The 27,829-nt window shown below is 40.5% G+C and overlaps 1 protein-coding gene across 2 annotated transcripts in view; it reads right to left on the bottom strand.

Moving 5' to 3' along the window:
* PAX5 (paired box 5) overlaps positions 1-27,829 on the bottom strand; it is a 291,002-nt gene that overhangs the window by 176,479 nt on the left and 86,694 nt on the right. For both annotated transcript variants that reach the window (XM_063129089.1, XM_063129090.1), the window contains exon 6: positions 7,319-7,494. In XM_063129089.1, the coding sequence (XP_062985159.1) occupies positions 7,319-7,494 (176 nt within the window). The remainder of the gene's footprint in view (positions 1-7,318; positions 7,495-27,829) is intronic.

Raw genomic sequence — 27,829 nt, 5'->3', positions numbered from 1 at the left:
AAATGTTTTAAAATCAGATTTAACATTTTAAACAATTTTAATCAGATAATTCAAGAGAAACTAATATTTACGATTAAAAATACAATGTTTCTCTTAAATAACGACTAGCTTAATGTTAATTAGACTGGATATAAGAATTTTAGCCCTAAATTAATCTCTAAACTGGATCACTGCTGCTGCCAGATATATTGGGCAAGTTTTCATGTCACACTAAGCCACCCTAAAGATACAATCACCGTGGGTTGGTTGTTTGCTCCATAATGCATGTTACCCCTGACAGATGATAGGCCACATAGAGGTTTACCATGGCTTGTTTAATCCTTACTCCTCCTGCCTGCTCCCAGTACGCATCCCAGGTGCCTTTAAAGCAGAAATCCTAATTTCCTCATTCCCTCCATCAGCACCCTTTCTGAAATTGGTCTGCTATTGGTTCACAAGGGAAGCTCCCCCACCCCCCACCCACTAACCCCAGCATCAGATCAACAAATGGATATAATATTCTGAGTCCTTATAAATGCAGTAACATGTTCACAAAATTATTATTATTATTATTATTATTATTATTATTATTATTATTATTATTATTATTATTATTTGGGGTCTTGCGCAAGACCGCTGATCCGCTATTTAGCCCAGCATACTTATATTTGCTTCTTGTCAATGTCTTTGTCAATTTCATCCTCAATTTGGCACTTATTTTGCTGGCAAACTCCTTAAAAAAATAAGAAAGGCTGCTTCACATACTACTGAACTAATTACAGCCACCAGAAAAGTTCCATTTCCTTGGCCCCTGCCCCCTTTGTTCTTGTCGCTTCCCCCCACTGACCTCCATTGTTAGCTGTCAGATATACATATGGGTTACAGAACAGTGACGGGGATCAAAGATAGGCAAATTTCAAGGCAGAGCAAGGAGTGAGGGGGGTCAGTAAATATGCAGAGCAGTGAGTAGGATTGATAAATATATGCAAATTTCATGACAGAGCAGTAAAGCAGAGGGGGAAATTATGCAAATTTCATAGCTGTGGAGTTTTGAATGTGCACAGTTATGCAAGACCTAAAAAATAATTTTAAAAGGGTTTGAAAGGGGTTTGGGACACCCTCTGGTGTTCTTCCTTCTTAATTTTTAAGAGCACAGGACATAGGGCACTAACAAGGGATGAGGGAAGATAGTGGCAGCACTAATAAGATTGTAAGGAGTCGCAGGGGTTTTCACCGCTCTTGCTGGGTGGTTCTCTAACCGTTCCTGACAACTTATGATTAAGTCGCCCTGCCGTGTTTGGACATCACAATAATACACCCTGAAAACAAGCCATCCTAAACAACCCAATAACAAGCCATGGGTTCTCAGGGTGGCCTGTTCATGGAAAACAACCCATGATGAAAAAACTGCTCCAGTTTCAGATGTCACGACAAAGCTACCTTTAAACAATCCATGGTGACAACTCACCATGGCTTATCATGTAAGGTGACCATATGGAAAAGATGACAGGGCTCCTGTATCTTTAGCAGTTGTATAGAAAAGGGAATTTCAGCAGGTGTCATTTGTATGCATGCAGCACCTGGTGAAATTCCCTAGTCATCTCAACAGTTAAAGCTGCAGGAGGACACACCATATACATGCACACACACAAATCAGTCAAAGCACACACAGTACCAAAATAAACAAAAAGCTATCATACATTCAGAGACCACCAACACCATCACAAAACAACACAAGAAACACACAGACAGACCACACAAAATACTTCCCCTCGTTTCACACCAACCCCTCTAGCACTCCAGGACAGAAACCTTTCTGTTTTCTGTGTGGTTGGGCACACTCCCAAATGAAGCCCTGTGCTGCAGCCACCCACCGTTTTTATTTTCTAAGAATGTCTCTGGGGCCAGAGGCATTCTTGGAAATACAGATGTGCTGGAGGCCAGAAATGTGCTTTGCAGCATGCATGCCTCCCAGTTTGTTTGTTTATTTTTCAAATAGAAGACAAAATCTAAACCTTTTTTTAAAAAAAAACACAGGAGGGGCAGAGAGGTGGTAGCACTAAGTGAAGTGTCTGTGGGTACATTAGCACACTGAGGCTCCACATTGTAGACCTCTGTTCTTTTTTTTTTTTAACATGGTTTTACTTCTGATTTTTTATGCTATTATTTTAATTTTAATTTTATTTGTTATGCAGTGTCTTGGTGACATTTGTTGAAAGGTGATATCATTCTTATTCTTATTTTCCCTGGTCACATGGTAAAAAAAACCTGTTTCTATTCATGGTTCACCCTTGCTGGATTAAATCACTTATTCATAACTGGATTTGATGTCGTTGCTCCACTAATGCAGACAACAAATGTTTGAAAGAGGCTTAGAAATATATTCTAAACCAATAATAATAAAGTTGGTAAAGGAATTAAAAGAGAGCGAAACTAATCCTCATCAGATTATATAGAAAATGAGTTGAGTTACATTCCAGATGAGCTGGAATGCAGTTCTTTCAACAAAATTTTGCCACATGTCTTTGCAGAGGGTATGTCTCTGTCAAACTGAAAGCTCCATTCCACAAGTGTTTTATTGCACGCTCGTTACTGGGCACTCACGGAGTTTGCTCAGACCCCTCACATGACATCATCTGCCTCCCGTGCGCCTTCCACCCTTTCTGGCCTTCCTTGCGTGACAAAAAAACCCCGGTTAAGTTCGATGTATTTTAAACTCAGAATTGCTGCTCTCTCCTGCTGTGTGCGGGAGAAGCAGCGCCATTAGAACAGAGGACTCAATGGGCCTCGTGCTCATTCTGTACATCCTCTTTTTTGAAAGAGGAAGTAACTTGAGGAAGGAAAACACGGGCGGAGAAGCAAAGGTAGGGAGCGTGTTAACCCACGGTGTGATGGAGCTTTGTGTGTACTGGCTCCTTCCATGTGTGGCCGGCACGTGAGCAGCATCACTGTCACAGTGTCTGATTGTTGCTTCTGAGGACGGGGGCAGGTAGGGGGGGTCTGCCATTTTAATGCCTTTTTTATTTTCTGGTTATATGTTTTTCAGATCTTCCCCAAGGCTGAGGATAAATAGGATGCACTGACTATTCCACCAACATCTCCTTCCACTTCCCTAGTTTAACTGGAGTATAGGATTGCTCTGTAAAATACATCATATATAGAACCAGTTTCCTTGCATGAAAAATATAGAAAATTTTGTTCAACAGATTTTGTTCAATATATATGTGCTGCAGTGTCCCTTTCTCCGCTGTGGAATGAGCATCCCAGAGAGGTCCTCCTGGCACCTACACTGTACTCTTTTCGTCGCCAGCTGAAGACCTTTTTATTCTCTTATTATTTTAACACTTAATTTTAACTTAAATTTAAATTTTACTGTTCTAACTCTGTATTTTAATCTTATATCAATTTTGCTGCATGGTTTTATCCTGGCTGTGCTTTTTATACTGTATTTTGTATTTGTATTTTTAACCTGTTGGTTGTTTTATTATGGTTTTAATTTTTGTGAACCGCCCAGAGAGCTTCAGCTATTAGGCAGTATAATAAATAAAATAAAATAATAAATAATTGTATGTATGCCAAGTTACTGATGATCAAAATACCTTGAATGTACCTCCCTTTTTTTCTCTTTTTCTTTTTTCCTCTGCTCTTTTTTTTTTCTTTTCCCCTGGATGTAATGTTTCTATGTAAAGCTTTTATGTTATGTATGTTTGTGAAACAATAAAAATTATTATTAATAATAAAGAAAATATCTCTTTGTCTAATAAATACCAGTTCTCGTTAATTTTAAAAATGTTATAATCTGGAATACCTACCAAATAATGCTAAAACTGCAATCTCAACAAATTAGCCCTATTCAGATATTTTTAAAAAAGTCACTTGCATGTAAAGGTAAGTGGCTCGCGTCACATCATCCCCCCCCCCAATTCCTTCCATACAGTACAAACATCTGCAGGGAGGAACCCTACATGCATACAACTACACACAGGATTCAGGGTCTCATGGATTCTTACGTGCATAAAACTGTAGGTGCATGCCCCCCCTCCTTGCAGAACTTTGCGCTGTGGACATGGATGCCAAGGGGAGGAGGCTACATCATACACATGGTGTAAAGGGGTGGAGCTATGTGGCACTAGCATGTTAAGTCAAGTGATCTTTTTCATTGCCCAAATAGGCCTCCTGTTTCCACTAAATTCAACTTAAGTACACTAAAGCTGTTTTGGTTTTGGGATCTTGTACTGCAAGCGACTTTGAGATTTTTTTTTCAGATATAGTAAGCAGTCTATAAATCAAGGGTAGGCAATCTTTTTGGGCCATGGGGACATTTGACAATTTGGAAAACTGTCCTGGCCAAAATGGCTGCCACAGGAGGCATGGGAAAGGTCAAGAAAGCGGCCCAAAAAACTAAGTAAAAGGCAGAGGTGGTGTATGAGTCTCAGTACACTAAACATCGCCTTTGTACCCACAGTTTTCAACACCATCAGAAACCTATATAACAGCTACCAGTAAAAAAATTGTTAATTAAAAAAATGGGAGGGGTAGGCATCTTGACAGGCACGAAGAAAAGTATCCAGAGGCTCAGTGGTGCCTATGGGCACCACATTACCTACCTCTGCTGTAAATTGTTTAAATAAACTGATTAAATGAATAAATAAATCCTATTCCCACTAACCTCAATAGAATTTACTTCTGAGTGCACTGTAACAATGCAATCTTGTGCATGTCTACTCAGATCTAAGCCCTACAGAATTCTGTGGGGCTTACTTCTAGATAAGCATACAGGATTGCAGCTTGAAGATGACAGGCTGTAATCAGGGGCGGTGCCTATATGACAAAGCTTTAGCTACTGATTCCCCACCAATCACCGCAGCATCGCTGCTGTGGAGCAGCACCAATAGGGTTACATGGCAGAAGTGAGCAAGGGCTCTCCAGACAGGAAAATTCACATGGCAGTAATGGGCAGCAAGTATTGAGTGACTTGAAACCTCCAAAAACATTTTTCTTTTGTTTTCTGGCAACTCTGCACAACATTGTAGCTTTGAAAGCTTGTAGCTGCGCATCTGCGCTGCTACAGTTCATTGAATTTATGTATTATATGTAATTATGTATTATACATAACTGTCCTTGCTTTCATTCCAGAATGAGACTTTAGTGTCACCATGGTGGCTGTTCCTAAACAATCTCCTGCAGCCTGCCCTCTGCCCTGTATTCCTTGCACTAGGATCCGCTCCCCTAACTACGCTCACTCTCTTAATCCGAATTGATGGCACCACTGACACACGCACAAACAACTGTGGTGACATCAGAGCAAAGTAAAAACTCGCGGTAAAACGCCGCAACAAAAATGCGCCGCTTTGCTGGGAATAGTATGATGTGGCTGCAAATTGGTGGCTGCATCATATAAATAACAGAGTGCAACTGTGGAGCCACAATGAAGCGTATACAGCATATAGACAAGCCCCATGACTTCTGCTGCTTTTTTTCCATATTATCTCCAGCATCAATGGCAAAGTAAACCCAACCTAATATATCAAAGAATGTCACTCTTTAACTATTTCACACACTTCTGAAAACCAGATAGCTTATAAACTGAATGATCTCATAAGCATACTACAGTGTGAATGTTTTCTGATTCTGTGCAAACACATTTGATTCATACTCAATTCACATTGGAGACACTCAACTAAGCAGAAACTTTCTCTCTGATGCAATGATTATCAGAATTGAGTGGGTTTCAGTCTAGAAATGTTATATCAATATATAACTCCCCATTCCTGCAGCAGCAGTCAAAACACCTGCTTCAACCAGCAAGTTTCATCCAATATTTCAGCACATAACAGGGGGTGAGGGTAGGGGAGACAAAGACTATTGTATTGGGCACGATCCTCTGATCTCCTGTCATACCAACGTATGATCAGCCACCACTGAATGTGTGATCTGATTTGCTCGCTCTCAAAGCATTGGCCCCAATCCAGAGAAAGGTAGTCCACTTGTCCCATTTCAATCAATGCAACTGAATTTAGTTGTCATTTACTTTCATTTCAATGGAGCCTGTGCGAATTAGGATCATTGTGTTTTGAAGTGATTATGTAGTATTTGATCTGCAATATAACTCATGTATAAATGCAAGTCCTCACTTGATACGACTTGATACTAATGGAAGAATTGTTCATTCTTAAAGGTGGGATAAAATATATTTTTAAAGGTAATATATCAAAGATCCTTGTATGAAATATTGTATCTGGCTGTTCTTGTTGAACTGCATGAAGCTGTACCTACCATAAACCGGATCAATGGCTAAGTAAGTAAAATACGTAGTTAAAATCACAGAAATGGAACCCTCTCTAGCCTACCTCTTTGCCAAAACAGGGGAGCCTAAAAAAAATCTGAGTTAAAAACAAGGTCTAACCTTCTTTTCTGCCTTACCTTCCTGAAGCTTCAGAGCCACAAACCCCCATTAGAAAAAAAAAAAAAACACCTGTGATATTGGACAGGAGCTACAGTCATAGATGGAATTCATGCTCCATGCAAAACAAAAAATGCCTGGAGCACAACAATTTAATTTCCAGTCTCAGATATTTGGTAATTCTTAATTTAACATGTCTTCCTATCTTTGAGCTAAATGCTGAATAACATTCCAGGTCCCTTACTTACTATGGCGTGTATAATTATTGCCACCTGTGAAGTGAACAAATTCAGGTTTATTAGTAGAATTTTACCTTAAAAATTTAACATCTGCTGACATTTGCATGTTTTCACTTAGTAATGAGACATCTCTGAAATGGAGTTTTATTCTCATCTCTTTCAGTTATGTTTCCTGGTTAACTGCATGTGAGACAACGGAAATCAACATTTGGCTTTTACTGAAATGTGTTGTTTTTCTGCATTAACTCCCACACTGCTAGTGATTCTACAGTATGAAGAGTTCTGACTGAATTTGCCCCTGACATGCATTCCTTTGCTGCTTTATTATTTATTTATTTTTGTTTGTTCTACTTTTTCATAGGTGTTCACTCTATTTCCATGTTTGCTTCTTGTCACTCACAAAATCATCTCCAAGTTTCTGTATATCATCGTGTACAGGTTTCAAAAGAGTGAATATCAACTGCTCGGTATGAATTATCAATGTATGGAGACCAAATATTGAATATTTTGTATAGAATTTATAGTACTACTAACTATCAAATACAGTTTTATCAAATACTGAAGAACATCGCATTAAAGATTCTGTGACAAATATCAAATGTAAAATATGAAACCGCAGGTGGCAAAGAATACTTGATGGTCTGGAGGGGAATATGGGAATAATAATAAGAAAGTTCATTTCAGCTCTAAATATTACCTGCTCTGGTTTGATGGGTTCGGTTGTCGTGAAGATATCAGAATAATGTTGTCTTTCAAAGACTCGATCCAACACTTCTAACTGCTGTTGGGTAAAAAGGTCTCCTCGCATTTGTTTTCGGAGGAAGTCTCTACCCGGAAGAGAATGGCCATTTGGTACTGGAGACTCCTGAATACCTTTCCAATAGGGAAAAAATACAGAGACAGATACCTATTACAATGGCAATCAAAAAATGTTTTTAACTTGATTTTTGAACAATTTATAACATTATAAATTACTTTAGACAACCACAAGTTAGAAGAGTATCTTGTTTAATTTCACTATGCTATTTGCTTACATACATGTAAGTTGCAAGTCGATGTATTTATTTTCTAAAGACAAATTAATCCCCAAAGAGATATGGGGAAATGCCTTAAGAGATCACATAGCAGCTGAGTAACTGATGGCAGAAGATACTTAATTAAATGTAATGGGGGTCAAAGGTACTCCACCCACTTCAAAGCATCAAAATGTACAATGGTGATTTCTGATCAAACTATACAATTGTACCATGTTATTAATATAATATCATATATTTAAAAACAAAACAAAACAGGCCTCTTTAAATATAATGCTCTCACTGAATATTTGCTTCATTTTCCCCTAGGATGCTAATAGACAATGTGGGCAGTGGTAAATCTTTCTAGATTCTGACATGATAAATAATTCCTTCTCATTTTAAAAATCAGGATAGTGTCCATTTAGCAAGGTGGATGAAAATAAATGGTTTTTAAAAATCAAAATAATCGAAGTTTTGAAATTGGATTTTTTGAAGTTGGATTTTTTTACTTCAGATTGTTTTGATTTAAAATAAATAAATAAATATGGAATTTCTCTCTCATTTAGAAATAACATAGCTACTATTAAATCTCATCATAAACATGCTAAACTTACACTTAAAATCTCATTAAAATATATTACTGGCTATCACACACACTGAATTACTTACCAACCAAACATGGGCATTCATTTTAGTTTCTCATCTCATGAAAATGGCTATGGTCAGTCTAACTACCAGCTCTTGTGTCTTGAATGTTCTGGGCATTTAGTTTCTGTTTCTCTGACTAAGAGCTCCATCACACCAGTGTTTTATTGCAATTTTGTCCTGCCTTGTTTATCATTTTGCCCCGCGACCCTCACATGACATCGTCCCTGTCCTGCAGACACCTCGCTTCTTCCCCTCCATTTTCTGTGTTTTTCCAGGGCAGGAAAAGTGCAGTATTTTTTCTTCATGTTGGATAAAACTGCCCTTCCATCCCCGTGTATTGCCGTCCTTGCACTATGTCACAGAATGTCTCTTCTTGGGTCGTCTGCATTGAAGGGCAGTCCTGCTGACAAAAGAGGGGCAGTTCTTCTCCAGCGTGCCAAGTCGGTCAAATGGACTTTTGCTGTTCCAACCCCACTCTCATTGCTCTATCATCCACTCAGTTCAATGTCCCTCTTTCCCCCTCCCCCCACTGTACGAGGTGCTCTGCTGATGAAATGCGAAGTCACTAAACTTTAGACAACAAAAGCAGAATGGGGGGGAAGGCACCCACATCCATCAGAATGTCCATCAACCACAAGAACCAATGAACTGGAGAGGGATGGACAAGGGGTGGTGTGGCAATACCAGGAAGCACGAGTCGGTGCGGGTGTAAAGGTAAACAAGGCAAAATAGCACAACAACACACACACGTGAAAGTGACCAGCACTTGACGCACTAATGAAACAGAGGTCGAAATCGCAGATGCATACCAGGAAAAAAAGTAGTGTGATGGAGCTCTAAGACTTTTTCCACACAGAGCCCCTCTTTTTTTTCTTTTTTCTTTTTTGCAATAAGGCAATATCCGTAACTGGGATTGTTTCTTGCAGTTTTGCAACCCACAATCCACACCAAGTCCCTTTTTCTCAGTGGCCATAGTAGGATTTTGTATCCACACCATGACAGAATGTGTCCAGGTCTCCTTTCCTTGTCCCTCTCTTTGCTCCTTGTCCCTCCTCTTTGCTCTGTATTCCTGCCACAATACCTTTTCCTCCATTCTGGGCATGTGCATTGGTGAGTGTAATTTGCCTGCACATGCCTCTTATAGCTGGAAGTGTGGTATTTCAAAATTCCTTACTTTAGAAATATGGGGCACACAGCTCTCCTGTATCTGCTAACTTCCTGCTCAGTTTCCCAACAAACACAGCTGCTAAAAAGGAAGGCCTACTGGTGAGCAGCTAAGAGCAGACTGAGCTGACTCTCCTCTCCGTTTTGTAAAATGGAAGCCTCAGTGCCCTCCGACCACCACCACCTCAACATCACAACATTTCACGCAATTCATTCATTCATTTATAGTCCTTGTGCAAGTCTGTTCTTCTGAAACTAGTGTAAAGCCCATGTTGCCATACACCCTAGTAGTCTGATGACAAAACATACTGTTCCTTGACTCCTGCTATATCATAGAATCATAGAATAGTAGAGTTGGAAGGGTCCTATAAGGCCATCAAGTCCAACCCCCTGCTCAATGCAGGAATCCACCTCAAAGCATCCCTGACATATGGTTGACCAGCTGCCTCTTGAATGCCTCTAGTGTGGGAGAGCCCACGACCTCCCTAGGTAACTGGTTCCATTGCCATACTGCTCTAACAGTCAGTCCTACAGAAGCTGTATGGAGGTTACTTTCCTTCAAAAAAAAAAAAAAGGACTTTTGGCCCTCACTTCCTCACACACATCGCTGCTGAACAACATTCGCGTCTTCCCCTCAGGCCTCAAGCCAACCTGCTTCCCTCTTCTCCTACATTTTAAAACCCTGTTTTTCCTGGGGTCACTTCTTTTCCTTCTCTGCTGCTGCCTCAGAGCATTCACCACCACATCCAAGACCATCTCTGCCACCAATATGGCTGCTTCAAGAGTGGGCTCAACTCACAAATCCCAAGGCCCTCCCTCCCTCCCTGCTTTGTGTTTTTCTCCCTGTCGCCTGCATGGCACAGAGCTACATGGGAGCTGTAGTTCCCCAACCACCTCAGGCCCCTTGTCAGGGTGCGGAAACATGTTGGTTGGCTGTTAAAGCTCAAGCTTTGAACTTTTTCAAATGTTCTGCTCAAGCTTGAATTTAAAACAAAAATGAACAAAATTGGTCAGGTCGATCTCAAGTAATAAGCCTTACCCTACCGCAGTGGTCTTCAACTGGAGGGTTGCGACCCAAAAGCGGGTGGTGAGAACAGTTCAAAAGGGTGGCAGCAAAGCTGTTGCCGTCATGTTGGGCAATTGTGAAATTGGGAAAGTTGGACCTATGTTGCAGGTTGAGAATCCGAGGTGTGTCTCTGGTCTGGACCAGTTGAAGACAACCCCCCTACCATATTCTTAAATATACTAACATACATTTACATTCATTTATTTATTAAAAACAATTGAAAAGTTAAGCCACCTATCTCAGTACTGCGTTCCAGGAGTAAAGCAGCAAAGGAAACAAATAATAATGTGCCTGCTAATGCCATTTTGAAAAATTAAAAGGAGATCACACTAGTTTCCTTTTTAAAGGACTGAGCAGATTCCATGTACACACACTACTCTCCACTTCCATCACCACCATCACAAAGCTAGCTCACACAATTAAAAGCTTTTTATTTTTTTATGTATAGTCCTTGCATGTCTGTTCTTATAGAATACCACTAATGCACTTTATTTAAAAAAAGCATCAAAGTAAACTAAAAAGTTAAGCAGGCGATTTCGGTACTGGTGCTAAACACATTGTGTTCCAGGAGTAAAGCAGCAAAAGAAAGAAGTGGTTGCTGATGCCATTTTGAAGAGCTGGAAGAAGCTGCAAAACATGACTCTACAACGAGAAATACATCAGGAAAGGAAGGGCCTCTCCAATATGTCACCCACATTCCCCAAGGACAACTCTTCCCATTCTACTTCTAAGGATGTTGGAGAAATCTGCAATGGAACTAAATGAATTTGGATTTTTATAAATCTGACCTGTGGATTCTGTAGCTAACTGGATTCTCCCCTGTTAGGCAGAGTCCACAGACTTGCAGAACATTCCTTTAGGAATTTTGCACAAATTTCATCATAGAAAAATATGCAAAAATATAATAAACCTGACAAAAGATGTGCATATCCCCCACAGGCTAAAGGATACTTTGGGGGAATTTACACATTTTTGCACATGGGAATTTGCGCAAATTGGGGGGGGAATCTGAGTCTGACAATGGACGGTCAACGGAAGAAGAGGTGCCTGACAGTCTGTGAAATGGAATGGATTTTACACAATTGGTACACCACTATCTGCTTCCATTCTGTATTTTACCATCTACATCGTCAAAGAAAATGTCCAGCTGTTCTGCTATTTCCCTCAATGGATTTTCCTCATTAAGCAAAACATTGGGACAAATGCTGGGAAATCTCAAGAAAGGTGAGTGAATGAGTCATGGTGACTCCACAATAAAACTTTATCTGGAAAAGTCCCAATTATTGTTGTTATGTGCTTATGTGATTGTGGAGCTGGGCTACACACTGCAGAAAAGTTAGTCAAGGTAGAGTGGATAGAAATCTTTTTTTAAAAAAAGAATCATTAAAATGGGATTTTAAAATATTTAAATGGAGTTTTAATTAAAAAAATGTAAATACTAACTTTCTCTTAAATAATAACTAGGTTAACATTAAATGATCTTGATATAAACATTTTAGCTGTACAGTTAATCTCTAAACCGAATCAATGCCTCTGCCAAGTACAATGAGTTGAAAAAGGCTTTTCTATGAAAATGAAGAACTAATCTGATCATTTCTCAAATATGAATATTTACACTCTACCTACCAAACATAGGTATTTCATTTTCACCTGATGCAAATAAATTGTTCTAGTCTGTCCAGTAACTATCAAACGTTGCTTTGACCTATCAGTCATGGGCATTTCATTCTTGTTTTCCACTTCATTTTTGTGAGGGTGAAACTGAGCAAAAACAGAATGCAGTAGAACAGAGCAATGCTGGAAAGAAAAAGAAAAGACAAAATTGTCCAGCATGCACCTTCCTGTATCCTCATACTTAGGCTGCAATCCTATAACCACTTACTGGGATTAAGCCTCGTTGAATTCAGTGGAATTTATAAGAACATAAGAACAGCCATTCTGGATCAGGCCAAGAGTCCATCTAGTCCAACATGCTGTTCACATAGGGGCCAATCAGCTGTTGACCAGGAACCCACAAGCAAGACACAAGTACAGCAGCACCCTCTCGCCCATGTTCCCCAACATCTGGCTTACTGCCTCTGATATAGCAGGTAGCACACAGCCATCAGGACTAGTAGCCATTGATAGCCTTCTTCTCCAGGAATTTATCCAACCCCCTTTTAAAGCCATCCAAATTGGTGGCCATCACTATACCTTATGGTAGCTAATTCCGTAATTTAAATATGAGCTGTGTGTACTTTCTTTTATTTGTCCTGAGTCTCCCACCAAGCACCTTCATGGGATGACCCCGGGTTCTAGTATTTTGAGAGAAGGTGAAATGCCTCCTTATTCACAGTCTCCACTCCATGCATAATTTTGTATGCCTCTATCAGGTCACCCCTAAGCCTCCTTTTTTCCCCAAGTTAAACAATCCCAACTGTGGTAACCTTCCTTCATAGGGGAGATGCTCCTCCAACCACGATCATTTTAGTTGCCCTTTTCTGCACTTTTTCCAGCTCTATAGTATCCTCTATAATATCATTTTTAGATATGGTGACCAGAAATGTACAGAGTATTCTAAGTGTGGTTGCACCATAGATTTGTATAAAAGCAGCATGATATTAGCAGTTTTATTCTCAGTTCCTTTTCTAATTATGCCTATTTTTAAGTAGACATGTATAGGATTGTACTGCTAACCTCAAACTGCCTGGTACTAGTCATAAGAAAGACCCTATATGAGAATATTTTAAATACATTCTCTCTATAGGTAATAATGGAAAGCATGCAAAATAATAATAATAGTGAGACAAAGAGATGCAAAGCCTGCGGGTAAGAATGAAACAATGTAAATAAAACTGTGTGTAAATTAATGTGGTTTAGTGATCAGATTTGCACCATTATTCAGGAAATATTTGAAAACGTTTTAATGGGGAACTTGATTTAAATCAACCATTTTTCTTGCTAATTTTAATCTTTCTTTAAATTATACATTTAAATCCATCCATCCTAAAATGATGATAAATAACAACCACTGTTGTTTTTACTCTTGTTAGTTACTACAATATTGTTTAATGCAAAAATGTAATGTTCCTACATTTGTACTAAAGGGAAGCCTGCACTTGTATAAGAATTATATTTTGGCACAAGGAGGGTAGAAAAGTACAAATATATATCAAGCAGATGATCACTTTTCCCCACTTTCCCAAATTAGATCATTTCTAGCAGAACAAGCGGTGGGTTTAATCAACCATAGCCTATAAAATTAAAACTCTGGTAGGTAGCTGCATGTTGCCAAAAGGCCAAGAACCTGTTTCTGCAGAGCACACAAATGACTGTTTTAAAATTTCAGGTTAAACCAATGTTATTTTGCAATTTGGCTTTAGAGTTACACATTTACATAATTCTGGTGAAACAGAAACAGAAAACATTGCTTTGCTTCTGCTTTACTAAAATAAATCCTACCTTCAGTCATATTCACGGGACACACCCACCAGTTATCTAAAGTCATACAGAATGCTGTCATTACTGTGAGTTAAGGCTATTGAGCAAAACATCTTTATAACTTTTAAACTGATTCTGAAACAACATCAGGGCCACAATACAACCCGAAGGCACATGATACAGTTCTACTGCTGAAGCTAATCAGCAACTGCTTGGATGGAAGACATCCTGGGAACCATGTGTAAATTGCTTTGAGTTCTTTAAAGAGCGAGATTCAATCAATCAATCAATCAAAAGTAGCGTAGAGCTAGAATTTTAGCACACACCAGCAAGTCCCCCAAACAATACCAACATAAGAAGATCCTTTCTGGATCAAGCCAAAGGCCTATCTAGTTTAGCATCCTGTTTCCTCACAATAACCAACTGCCTTAGGAAAGGTCACAAGCAGTACATGAAGCCTTGGATCCAGAAAAAATGCTAGTGGAAGTGGTTGGGGGAGGTGATTCCTTCCCCACAAGTTCCCCTGAAAAATCTTTCCCAAAGCTCAGAGCAGTGGTTTGGTAGGCTAGGGTGAAAGCGGGAATCACCAAATATTGGGCAGAAAGAACTTCTATGAGTAGACCCACAGAACAGCAGTCACAATAGACTCTCTCAGCCCATGCTGTAATTCAAATCCAATGGAGGGGGGGGGGAATTACACATACTGCTATATAGTAAACAAAGACCAAGAAAACAAGGGCTCGTCACCTGCTTAATATGACATGTGGTCCAATTTCAAACTTTAGTTAACTGCACATTTTTACAAAATCTGTCTTCCACACCAAAAGGTATAAATACCCAGACATACAGGCCATTTTGCATGATCACCATGGTTTAAACAAGGTATGTTTTTTAATCCCTAGTGTATGCCATTTCCCTAATTATCTGCCCAGGCAGCATGTTTTGTTGGAGGGGAAAACATTCCTCAAATAACCCAACTGTTTAAGTCGAACTGGACCATACTCACACACATGCTTAAATCATCATCATCTAGTCTTAATAGTCATTTTAACTTTTCTTCTTAAACTTTTAGGCATTACTGTGAAATAATTTAAATGTTTATTGTATTTCATTAGGAAGGTTTTTAACAAGTTTATATGTATTTCAGCTGTAAAAATAAATTAATCTTTGAATGAGTTTAGGAGCCTATTATGGCTGAAGGGAATGCATAATGAACAAACTTAAACCTGAAATAAAGTCAGTTTCGAATTTGAAACTGCACTGTAAACAATGAAAAGAATTAATTCTATATTTCATATCCACACAATAATTAAATTGCTATCATGAAACAGAAACTGCTTTCTCCACTTTTAATACTTCACTTTTAAAGTATCAGAATCTCAGAAACGGAATTTTCCAGCCAAAAGTTGTTTCATAATTGAAATCCAGGTTTTGTATGATTTGTAGCAGTTTGTGGCAATTCAGAACTGAGTTTGATGATCGCAAATGCTAGGAATTTGTCAAATTTTGAATTCCCATGGTAATTCTTTTCAACACTCACATAAATGTGAGATAATTACCATTACCATCAGACATTGTTTGACTACACCAGAACATCTCCGATAATTAAAAATTCTGTTGGCAGACTTCTAACAGTTTAAATTATAAATATGCTCCAGGGAGCAGTAAAGGGATTCTTCATCCAGTCATTCTATCACTTAGGAAAATTGTGCATTCATGTCAATAGCACTAGCAGCAAGACTAACATAAGCAGACATCCCACTGAACTAAAATGTTTTACTTCTGAGCAAACATGAGCAGGATGCAAAGAACCAGGAAACCAAAGGATCTTTACAGCAGCCACCCAGGCTGCATGGCAAATCGCTTTTGAAGCTAAAGGAAGTTGCAAAAACTATTTGTGATATGGCAGGGGATCCTGTGTTCAAATGCATCTTTGCCTTTGCAGAAAGAGGTCCTGCTTGCTCAGTTTTCACTGATCCCCCATCCTGTTTGGGGGGCCCCTCTAGAACAGAATGGGGTATGACAGGGGGTCCCCAACAAGGCACCAATGGATGCCATAGAAACTCTCCACTCCCTACATCCTTCAAAAAATTACCTTTAGTAAAAATCTTGAAAAACATGAGAGCTCCAGGTTCTCTTACCTGTTCCTGAACCTGTCGCTGATTAGCTGTTCAATGAGCAAGAAGAGAAGGAAAGATTTCCTTCTTGGCCTCACCCAATCTTCTTCTGTCCACCAAGACCTTCCCCTTTGCGCTCTCTCTCTCTCTCTCTCCACCCTCCTTTCTTCACTCTTTCTCTCTACCCCGTCCCCTACCCTTCTTTCTTTCTCTTTATTTCTTTCTCTCCCGCTCACCCATTTATCTTGCTGTTTCTTTTAGTTCCCAGTCCCTAGCCTTTCTGTTCCCCCTCATTTCTTTTTACCTCACTGTTTCTTCCCTAGCCTCTAGTCTCACTCTTCCCCTCTGCTCTAACCATTTGCCTCGCTATTTTCCCCTCCCTCCCAGCCTCTAGCTTCGTTATTTCTCTTCCCTCCACCACCATTTTTGACCAGCCTTGTCTGGATGGCAGCCATTATATGACTAGTCACATCCTCCATGGGAACCATTTTGTAATGGTGCCCACAGCAGTTTCTCTGAAGTATTACGCACAGGCCTGGAGCTCCACGTTGACAGAAGACTGTCCGAGGGAAACAGGCCTTTGCCGTTATCTTCCTCCCAGTTAATTGACCATTGTTCAACTCTAAGCATGTCCTGCTAGACTTCCAGGCTAAGCACGGAATCAACAACCAGACAGACTAACTCAGCAGACAGAGGGGATTAAAGGTGTGGATTCAGGATACAAGCAGGGTGATCAAAGGGGTTTCGGCTGAGAGGGAGGAGGGAAGAAGGAGCAGGGACTTGGCTACTTAAACTCTGTGTATGTTCAATAAACTTCACTTCGGTCACCCCAACCCTCAGAGTGCGTGAGTATTTACTACATTTCCAAAATTCCCAAATGTGTCCACACATCCAAAAAGATTGAGGACTCTGGGATATAACAGGAAGGGCTGTAGTAAGTAGGAGAGAATACGCAAAAATTGAGTGCAATGACTTAATTAAGCAGAAGGCTTGTCTACTAAGGCAAGGCCACCATTGGATGCGAACCTTAGCCAGCAAAATCACATGGTAAAGCAGGACTGCACCATTTCTGCATTTAGGTTGCAGTTGTATGTTGGGATGTTTGAAGAAAAGGTCACCCACCAAACTCCTACCTGCACCATGAAATGGTACAGTCCAAGAAAATCTTTCCTACTTGGTTCTGTTGATTATATAAATTGGCCCTATTGCTTAGCTGAATCATCCTGCCATGCCAATCCATCAAGATCGTTACCAGCCTTTACACTTTACCCACCCTGGCTCCACCTTCATCCTTGAATGATCCAATGCCTCATTCTGTGAAACATATAAACAGTGAATAGCAATTTGTCCGCTGCCCCTTCAACAAAAGCTGGAAAAGAACATGGGAGATGGGACTCCCCAGCCAGGAAGTCCCCAGGTCCCCACCCCATGGCAGTGCTTCTTCTGAGCTTTGCCACTTCTGGGGGCAGGCAGAGAATTATGCAAGCAGAGAAGGCAGTAACTGCTCCTACTTCTTCTCTCTTGTTCACACACTTTGGGCACCACAACAGAGAGGATTGGACTCACTCAGTCACCTGCCCTCTCCCTTTGAGTGGCAAGGTGGCAGGGGCTGGGCCTAATCTTATGCATAGAACTTCTGCACACAGAAGCCGTACACCTGTACAAACCTTGTTCACATACAGACTCTATGCACGGATACTCTGTGCAAAAGATCCAGGGCATGTCTACACCAGGGGGGTGGAGGGGGAGGATCTCACAATATGGTGAACACGAGATCCTCCCCCTCAGTCTACATGCGGCGCATGACATCCTGGGAGGATGGAGGACATCGTGGCCGTCATTTTAAATTTTTGTTTTAATTGAAGATGAGCGCAGGAGCGCTCCTTCGAAAAGATAATTTAAAAAAACAACTCACGCTCCCCCTCACCCCTGATGGACATGGAGCTCCTGAGGAGCTCCGGGCCCCATGCCTGGTTCCCGGAGGTGGGAACAAAATGGGACAGCTGCCCACAAGTATCGCAGTCTTGGGACAACCCCGAGACCACAGGAAAAGCCAGGATTGGACACACAGGGATGATCCTGGGGCAATCCCCGGGATATTGCCCCATCTAGCCATGCCCCCAGTCAATGTGTGGAGGTCATTGGGGGAAGCAGCTGTGGGCATAATCCTAATCTCCCTTCCACTTGCTGACTACATCCATTCTGAAAGCATTTTCACAGTGCTCCAAAGCAAAGGGGATACTTGAAGCCAAGTCTAGCTCTGTTGCCAGAGCTACAGTCAGCATTCACAGAAGGTGATTGTTTAAGAGGAAATCCAGTTTTGGAAAAATGGAAAAGTCAAAAGTAATGGGAAGTCGTATTTCAAATACATTTTAAAGCATTGATAGTTGTCCCACAGCCCAAATTGCTATTATTATCCAAAACAACTACAACACCCAAATACAAAGTGGAATAAGAAGAGTGTATAGAATTCCTCTCTGATGTTGCTATATTAGTGATATAAAACAGCTGTAATGGGGTATGGATATATTCTCCTATATGGTTTTTACAGTGTTAAATCTAAAAAATGAAGAACCAATTAAATAAAATATTAGCTGAGTAGCACCTAATGAAGAGTGCTATTTTTCAAGCCTGAAACCTACATTGCCCAAATTCAGTATGGATAAAAGCGAATTATTCTACCTTATAAGATGCAGACTAATTAGGAAATGTGTTAAATTGTACATTTAAAATACTTGGAAAGCAGTTGAAATATTACCAAGATGCAAAAACTGCAGTTTTTTTTCCCTCCTGCACTCTGTCTGTAATTGAGACTAAAAAAAAAAAAAGACTTTGCTTAATTGCCACTTGGAAAGCTTTGTTTACAACATAAAGTGTATTAAGTGTATTACAGTCCTGAACATCTTCTGCCTTTATCTGACAGGCAAGCAGCATAGCCACTTTGTCCTGAATAGCAAAACTGTGATTTCAAAACCATAAAATGCTAGGAGAGTTCTTTGCATGTACCCTATTTCAGCTTCCTAAATGCCATTTTTTTATTTCTTGTCATTGTTGTTGTTGTGAAGGATAATATCACTAAGAAAAGGCTTTATATTTTGCAGTGTATACAGCTGATCATTGCACAAATGTTTTCAAGAGAAATCACTATATTTCTCCAAGATGGTATGGGGTTTTGCTGTAGATCAAAGTGAGGGGAGGGGGCAGGGAGAAAGAAAGATAAATCATCAGAGATCCAAAAATACTTTTCATTTGGAGAAGATATCAGACCATTTTGATGGCACTGATAGAGTCTCAGCTCTGTCTCCATTACCCACTGAAGGCAGTCGGACTCAGGAGCTGACAACACTAGATTATATTCCCTATAAGATGGTCACCAATATATATATATATGATCTTCAACCTCTATTGATTGACCAATTTCACAAGCAAAGACTGGTGAAATGAAGCTGAAATGAACATCATGGTTTAACTCATTGAACCTATCAGGCCTGAGTTAATCTCACTGTCCACTGTCTCTGATAGAATTCAATTGATCAATCATGTTTCGGTGATAGTACCATTTCACTGGCTTATTGCTTCTTCATTTCAAAGCTTGACCTGTTAGATATACTTGGACCACTGCTGGTCTCAGATACATAGAGATCAGCATCACTACCAAAGTCTATTGTCTTATATCTAGGTTTATAAGAACTCTGAGAATTTTTGTCTTTCATCTCATCTATGCTAGTGATACTCCAGCCATAATGACTTGGAAATAAACTCCACAAAATATAACACTAGACTTAGAATTAAAGTGTCTATCACTCCTGCATTTTCATTTAATTCTTCATAATATTCTGTTCACTGCAGTTACCTTGATAAATACAATGAGAATTTAATTTCTTACCATCTGTATACAGAAAAATCTGAAAAATCTATAGCATAGGTTGCTATAGATCTGGTTGTTTTAAAATTTTACATAAGTAAATTTTGAACATAGAATCTACTGTAGGAGTATGTGAAGGCTGGGCACTGGTGGTAATTTTTCAGAGAATTGAAGGTGGTATCATAGAGCTATATTGATCGCAGCATTTCAGCTATGTTTCCATTATCCATTGAAGGCATATACACATATGGATATACACATACATTTTCCCTGTTCTGTTCTGTTATGGTATTTAGTCAAAAAGATTTTTCTAGGTTTAATAGTGCTTCAAAAACCTGCAAAATCTATTTGACCAGATACCATGGAGTGAGTAAGGAAAACATGTGTGTAACAATCATTGTGGAAAGGAAAGGCCATCTTATATTTTCTTTTTCCATTGCAGTAACATGCCATTACCCAACTAGCCTCCCAAATTAACATGTGCTTTTAACTCTCAGCTTGTTTGTCCAGACCAATTAATCAACTAAAGCTTTAGTCGATTAATCTACTGGTTAAATAGATCAAAGCTTACAACCCAATTGAAAATTGCTATTCATATATACATTATGTTTAAATACATGCTTTAATATATTATTTAAAAAGATTTTATCAGTATTTTCAAATATGAAAGATGTCTTCAAGGAAGACTGAAGTAAGTGAATGTTTGGCTGGACTCTTTTTTTGTGCCCTTACCTTTAAGACTGATGCCATGTATTGTAGTGCCAGTGTAGCAGCGCATGGGATCGGGGCATTACAATTATAGTTCCACAGTTTTCAGAGGAATCTAAACTGGCTAAAGTGCACAGAAATCTGTGAAAGTAGTGTAAAACCTATGTCTCAATGGGGGATGGTAGTCTGAGAATGATTGGATAAAAATATGTTTGCCCGTTTGCCTAGCAACTGGAACAACTTTAGACTTTTAAAATAAACCTACTACAAATAAACTGGCAAAGGTGAAAACAAAGAAAGGATGTTCCATTTTAAAATATCATTTATCATTTCTTTAAGGTTAAGGTGTGATAGTTGCCTCCCTCCCTACTTGTCTTCTACAGCTGGCAATCAGATCCTCACTCTGTAAGAAAGGGCAAAGTAAGGGTGTTAGTAACTGCAATTGTTGGTGCTGAGCATGTTCTTCTCTGGGCAATGCTGTAGGCTAGAGCGATCCTGCTGTGCCGTGAGGAGCAAAGCAATTTCAGAGAAGCAACAACTAACGCCAGGGTGTGATCCTGGCCCCAGCAGGCTTCACTCCTTTGCTAAAAGTTACAATCAGAAGCTGCCTTACTTGGAAAGTTTTAAATCCCCACTGCTGCTGCCCTTAAAAAAAATTTTAAAGGTATAAGATGCAGCCCTGTTTTGTATTAGTGTGTCAATAACAACTATTTATTCCATTTTACAGCACTGGTCTGCAATCTGACTTGAGGCTGAGGGGAATTGTAGCATGTGTGAGTTGGCGGCTGAGAAGAGCTTTGAATGAAGGTCTCTCAGGGGTCCCAAGTTTAAGCACGCACTTTTCTTCGTTGAAAAAAAAATCACATTAGCTCAATGGGGCTTCCTTTCAAGTAAGCAAGTTTTCAATGGGTATAAGTCACTGTAAAGGAAGAATTGTCTTGCTGAATCATTACATCAGGCACTGTTGGGGCGGAGTAAACAAACTGGTACTGAATTGTAGAAGAATAGGAGACTGGCAGAGCCAAACATCCAGTTTTGCTGTTAAAGCTCAAGCTTTGAACTTTGTCAAAGGTTCAGCATTTCCTGCTCAAGCTTCAGTTTAAAACAAAAATGACCAAATTGGGGCTCTTCCACACGTCGTACTGAGGCCGCTTCTATGCGACCCCAGTGCACCCCGAAAACGATCGTGTAACTTGCCTTTGGAAGAGCCGAGGAAGAGGCGTCCTTGCTGCCGCCACCCACAGGCCTCCTCGCCGGTCGGCGAGGAGAGCTCTGCTGAAGAAGGCGGGGTGGAGAGCGGAAGAAGCTCTCCACCCCGCCTTCTGGGAGTATGACTTTTTTTCTGTCTAAACATGCATAGGATTGCACCCTTAATAAACTTTTATTCTATTTTGCCAGGATTCACAGCTACAATTAAGAATTTGCTCTAGAGCTTAAATGCCTGGGTGTATTTTGGGCCTTCAGAGAAAATTAGATTCCATTTCGGATGTTCCTTGCCTATGCTTTCTAAGGGAGGTTAATACATTTAATGCACTGATATCCAAACAAGAACTCATAAAATTTATCCAATATATAAAATATAAAAACAAAGCAAAATATGTGATATAGAAAGCCTCGCTACGAAATATTTCACATTTTAATGGAATTAATTTCCCAGTGATGCACAATTTTGTTGAAATTAGGGGAGGAAAGGTCAAATCTTACTTTTGGGGTACATCTAAATGGATGGAGTTTTAAAAAGTAATAGCTTATTTTTAAAAATATTAATTTCTTTTTACATATTTTTTCCAAACAATTCCCTCCTTTCCCACCCCCAATTAGAGATGTGAAGGGTTGGGGGAAACAGGAAAAATGGGGAAATGGGGAAAATGGAGTCTGGGATTTTTTCCAGGGAATGTTTGAAAAATTGGTATTATTATTATTATTATTATTATTATTATTATTATTATTATTATTATTCCTGATTTCACACACACCCCGACCCATTTTCCCCATTTTCCCCCAGGCCTTCACATCTCCATCCCCAATAATCCCCTCTGTTCCCTCCCCCTAAATCCTGCAGTGCCCCCCTTCCTACAATGAAACGGGGGGAAATTATAAATAAATGAATAAATAAAGAGATAAGGGGAAAACACAAAGCACTTGTCCCCTTTCATGTGAAGCGGCCCTTTTGCTTATAGTCCTAGCTCAAATTATTCTGCATATAATTCCCCCCAAAATTATGTAAACTGGTTTTATTTGTACTTTAGTGGCTGTCTTTATTGCTTTATTCACCACTGGGTTTTACAAGAAAGGTGATAGGCAGATAAATTTAACCCATGACTGTGGTTGGAATCCTATGCACACAGTTAACTCGGGAGCAGGTTGAGCTCCAGATTTTGAGGGGCCCTGGGCAGGCTGCCCTTGGTCCCCACCCCAGTGCTTATAGCACCCCCTCTCCCCACTGCCACGTGGCTCCCCTAGAGGTAGCACTGCTGCAGAACATAAGAAGTGCCCTGATGCTGGATCAGACCAAGGGTCCATCTAATCCAGCACTCTGTTCACACAGTGGCCAACCAGCCATCAGCCAGGGATGAACAAGCAGGACATGGTGCAACAGCACCCTCCCACCCATGTTCCCCAGCAACTGGTGCCCACAGGCTTACTGCCTCGAATACTGGAGATAGCACACAACCATCAGGGCTAGTAGCCATTGATAGTCTTTGCCTCCAGGACAGCCTTACCCAGTGGTTGCTGCAGGGCAGTAATCAGCCAGGAATGGAGTGGCTGCCACCACCAGATAGGCCTGCTCACAAGTGAGCATGCTCACTGAACCATAGCACCTGCAGTACGCCACAGAACAGTACAGAATAACATTGTGTGAAGTGACCCTGAATTAACAAAATAAACAAAACATGAGTATTGCAAATATAACATTTATGAATGACATGCACTCATTTTTAAGGAATTCTCTTTGGGCTGCAGAAGGGTTTTGGCTGATTGGCTCCTTCCCTTCCTTTCTGTACACCATTTTTGTTGTTACAAGCAGGAGCAAGAAATAGCTAAACATTCGGACAGTACTGGTGGGTGGGTGTGGGTAGGGGGTCTCTGAAAGTCTTGCAGCCTAGATACATTTAGTCCCAAGCTACTTAACTGTAGCTTTGTCACTGATGTAATATATATACAGGGAGACTAATGAACGAGACGAGCAGGCTCTCCCACGATGACTAGCCCCTGCAGCCGGGTTTGAAAAAAAGGAGGAGGAGAATCATAATAATGAATCTTGGAAGGCAGTGTCTGAGGAGGCCGTGCTTCATCCCAGCCCCTCATGCTTTACCCCTGGTTCCATCAGCACAAGGTGGAATCACTCAGGCTTATTGACACTTCATCTGCCAAAGTACTCCCGCTGCATGTGGATCATCTGGTACACTGCCCGGTTTCTGGCGGCTGGACTCCACACTAAAACACCTCCCTTGAGCCTCTAGGAAAGCTGGCATCAGTTGTTACCATAACAAACTCAATTGTTCTCAGCAGTGCTCCGGCAAATAAAGTCATTAATTATGGCCCTCTCTCTTGGCCGCCGTTGGCTGGAGCGGCAATCAATGTGAAACCGCTCATTGCCTTCTCTCGGGGAGAGGAGGCAGATGCCATAAAAATAAACTGCAGCCCAAGCAGAACCCTGCCAGTAAGGCAGCAGCAGGCTGTAACCAGTAACGGCCATCATGCTGGTTCTGTGTGCCTGGCTACATTTATTTGGCCTGCCTCAGCCATGGGGGAAGGTATCCCATTAAGCAATTATTTTTATCTTATAACGTCAATTTACTTATACTGATTGGCTTCCTGCCGCCAAATATCAATTAAATTGCAAATGCCTGTGAAAGCTGATTTTCTATCTCTGTTTCTTCCCCTGCCCCCTACACACACACACACACACACACACACACACACACACACCCCTTTCTACCTCGCAGTATTTCCCCTCTCCTTGCCTCCCTCTCCTTTTTTATAAACTATGTTCCAACATAATTTAATTTATTTCCCTTTCCATATCTCAAAGGAAAATCTATATCTCCTCCTGGAAGGCCATTTGCCCTATGTTATTGGGAGCTGAGGTATCACACTATCGGACCATTTGTTTCAGCAGACTATCGGCAGCCCATCAGTGCTCCTAAAGACCTTTGTCATCTCCCTGCAATTGTATCCAGGATTGCTTGGTTTATAGTTTTATATATATATACACATGCACAACTATGTCACCATCAGGCTTCTGTGTTTCTTTTTCAACTTCATTAACTTAAATTATATTTTTCCTTTTACCTTCCATACAAGCAACTTGGTTGATGAGATCTGTTTTATTAGTAAACTTGAAAAGAACTGGCTGTCACTTACTTTGCACTGTTCTTTCTTGAAAGATGTGGATCTAAAGAGGAGATGGGGATATCAAGCAAGGCTAGTGGCTGCTGGCAGTGTGTTCTTGTGTGATAACTAAATGAAAGGCCTTTGGAAAATGAAAAAAGGCAGGTGGGGAAAAGTGAATTTGCTGTGTGTAAACCATCGGTGCCCTTTGTGAACTGTAAAGGCTATGTTCATGCTGTCTGGTCTGAGAGCAAAAGACAGCCAGATGTACACATACAGACATGTTTAGTTTGGGATTTGTTCAGAGCACAATGTGGGCAAGATGGATGTGTTTTTGCCTGTGTGCTCATTTTAGGCCTAGATGAGGAGGACAGGGACTCCTGTATTTTTAATAGTTTAATAGTTATGTGATTATTTTAGAAGAGGAGGGAATTTTAGCAAGGACAGATAGTTTCTCCTTTGCATGGAACGCTATACCTGTGGAAATGCCCTCTTCTCCACAACTGTTGAAGGTACTGAAGAACTTGTCTTTCTTTACATCTCTCATCTTACATATATACGCATTTATCACTTTTGTAGTTCTGGTTTTTGCAAGTGGTACTTTTTCAGTTGGTGACCAGAGCCACCCAAAGAATCTTGAAGACTTGCAAGGGGAAAATTTAACTGGAAACCTCTTGCCTTAGACATAAAATAACTATATAGAAAGATGGACTCTGTCTGATACAGGTGTCCCTCTTGGAGCCCCTTGATATGTGAGGGCTGGAACAGTCTTTGATCATCTAATCTAGTTTCCTGTAAATAAAGGTTATAGATTAGCCCATAATACATTAGCATTGAACCTAACATACGGAAATTAAGGCCTGTACATCCCACCATTATTGTACTAATGCAGTCATCAATAAACACACCTTCTGAACCTACAATTAGCAATCATGGTACTTAGATGGCTGCGGGGGCAACTTAACAACAAGACCTCAAAAGCAGCTGCTGAAACAGCCAAGTGGCCTCTTAGCTGTGTCAGCAATTTATTTCAATTTGAAAGAAAAAAAGAACAGAAGAAAGTTTGAAAATGTTCAGATTATAGGTACAGGTATATTCTATATGATTGCATCTAGAATACACTTTGCATTTCTAACATTATGTAAAGAAGGTTTGGTATAGAAGTTAGTTACAAAAATTGTGCTCTCAAAGGTGCACTCAAAGTTTACTTTGGGTTCCCCACCAGGTAGATGAGTGCCACAAGCTACTGATTCTGTGGAAGAGATTAATGTGGATTCAAAATGACAAGCCATAAGTGAGGTCAATGGGAAAACAGGAGCAGGTAAGGTGGGAGAGCCATTTCAATCAGCATGGTTGGACAAGTCATAAGGATGGATGCTGACAGCCAAGTGAGATTGAAAGTGCCACTCCCACACCCATGCATGCATGCACATCAAACTACATTTCCAAAGGGTAGACAGAGTAGATAGATCTAAGAAATCATAGCCGGTGATGGTAATTAATAATCAGGCAATGACTCTTACTTGCTTTGGGGGCTTTTCCAACCAACAGATTCCTGGAGGCAGCTGCCCTTCAACCCATTAGCTGCTGGAATTAAATGCCAAGATGTTGCTGAATAAAACTACTAGGAGTCCAAGTTGAAAGGAATGAAAACTATTATCTGCAGAAGCTTCACTAACTTTTTGGGCCTCCTAGAGAAACTCCACTGGATGGCACTGAGTGATGGCAATGCTGCCTTGCCTAGCCGAGTTCCATTAATACACATCAGTTGTTCATCCAGGATCATCTTGGCCAGTTACAGGTTTACTAGTAGATAGCCTCTCCCACTAGAAAGAATCCAAGCCGACCCATGGTACAACAGGGAGTTGTGGATAATGAAGCAGCAGGGACCATGGCTGAAGCAGAAGTGGAGAGACACCTGTAATGAATTCTACCAAACTGGAGGTAGAGGATGTTTTAAAGCATATGTTGTGGAAGCTGTGATAGTGAAGTGTTCTTACTTCTCCATCATCATTGTGTCTTTCTCAGTATCGTTTTTCTGGAAGGTCTTATTTGCTCTAAATCCAGCACTGATACTATAGAGAATAGACTACTCAACAACTTGCAGTGAAAAGCCATTCTTCCCCACAACAGGCTGTCAGCATTCCATGGTCACTGAGAAGATGGTGATCTGATTTATTTATTTATTACATTTTTATACCGCCCAATAACCAAAGCTCTCTGGGCAGTTCACAAAAATTGAATCATTCCTCCGGTATATCCACCATGGACGCTCACATCTTCAGTGGAGGCCATGCTGATGATTCCCTGATTCATGGGACAAGGGCAATAAGATTGTAGGAAGACTGTGATTCCTCCAGATGTTGTTGGACTACATCTCCCAACATCCCTAAATATTAGCCATGGTGGCTGGGACAGGTGGTAGCCGACATCACCTGGAGAGTCACGGGTTCTCCACATCTGCTTTAATGGAAGTTTTTCCCTAGGATGGTGTGCTTGAATGAATTCCTGACAAGCTTTCACCAAGCCTGCTGTTCTGGGTCAGCCCCAGCATGTCAAGAGCAAGTTGTGGAACACAGCCCAGGTCCAGCCACCATTCAGGGTTGACATGGCATTGAATGCAATGGGAGTACCTTCTCCCAGCTCCTTTCCAGCCTGTTTTAGTAGGGTGACCATATGAAAAGGAGGACAGAGCTCCTGTATCTTTAACAGTTGTATTGAAAAGGAAATTTCAGCAGGTGTCATTTGTATATATGGGGAACCTGGTGAAATTTCCTCTTCATCACAGCAGTTAAAGCTGCAGGAGCCCTGCCCTCTTTTAAATCTGGTCACTCTAGTATAGCTCCTGCAGCTTTAACTGTTGTGATGA

This window comes from Elgaria multicarinata, chromosome 6 (assembly GCF_023053635.1).
Source record: "Elgaria multicarinata webbii isolate HBS135686 ecotype San Diego chromosome 6, rElgMul1.1.pri, whole genome shotgun sequence".
In the NCBI taxonomy this organism is placed as follows: Eukaryota; Metazoa; Chordata; class Lepidosauria; order Squamata; family Anguidae; genus Elgaria; species Elgaria multicarinata.
Note: the sequence above shows the minus strand (reverse complement) of the source record. Positions and strands in the feature narration are given on the sequence as shown.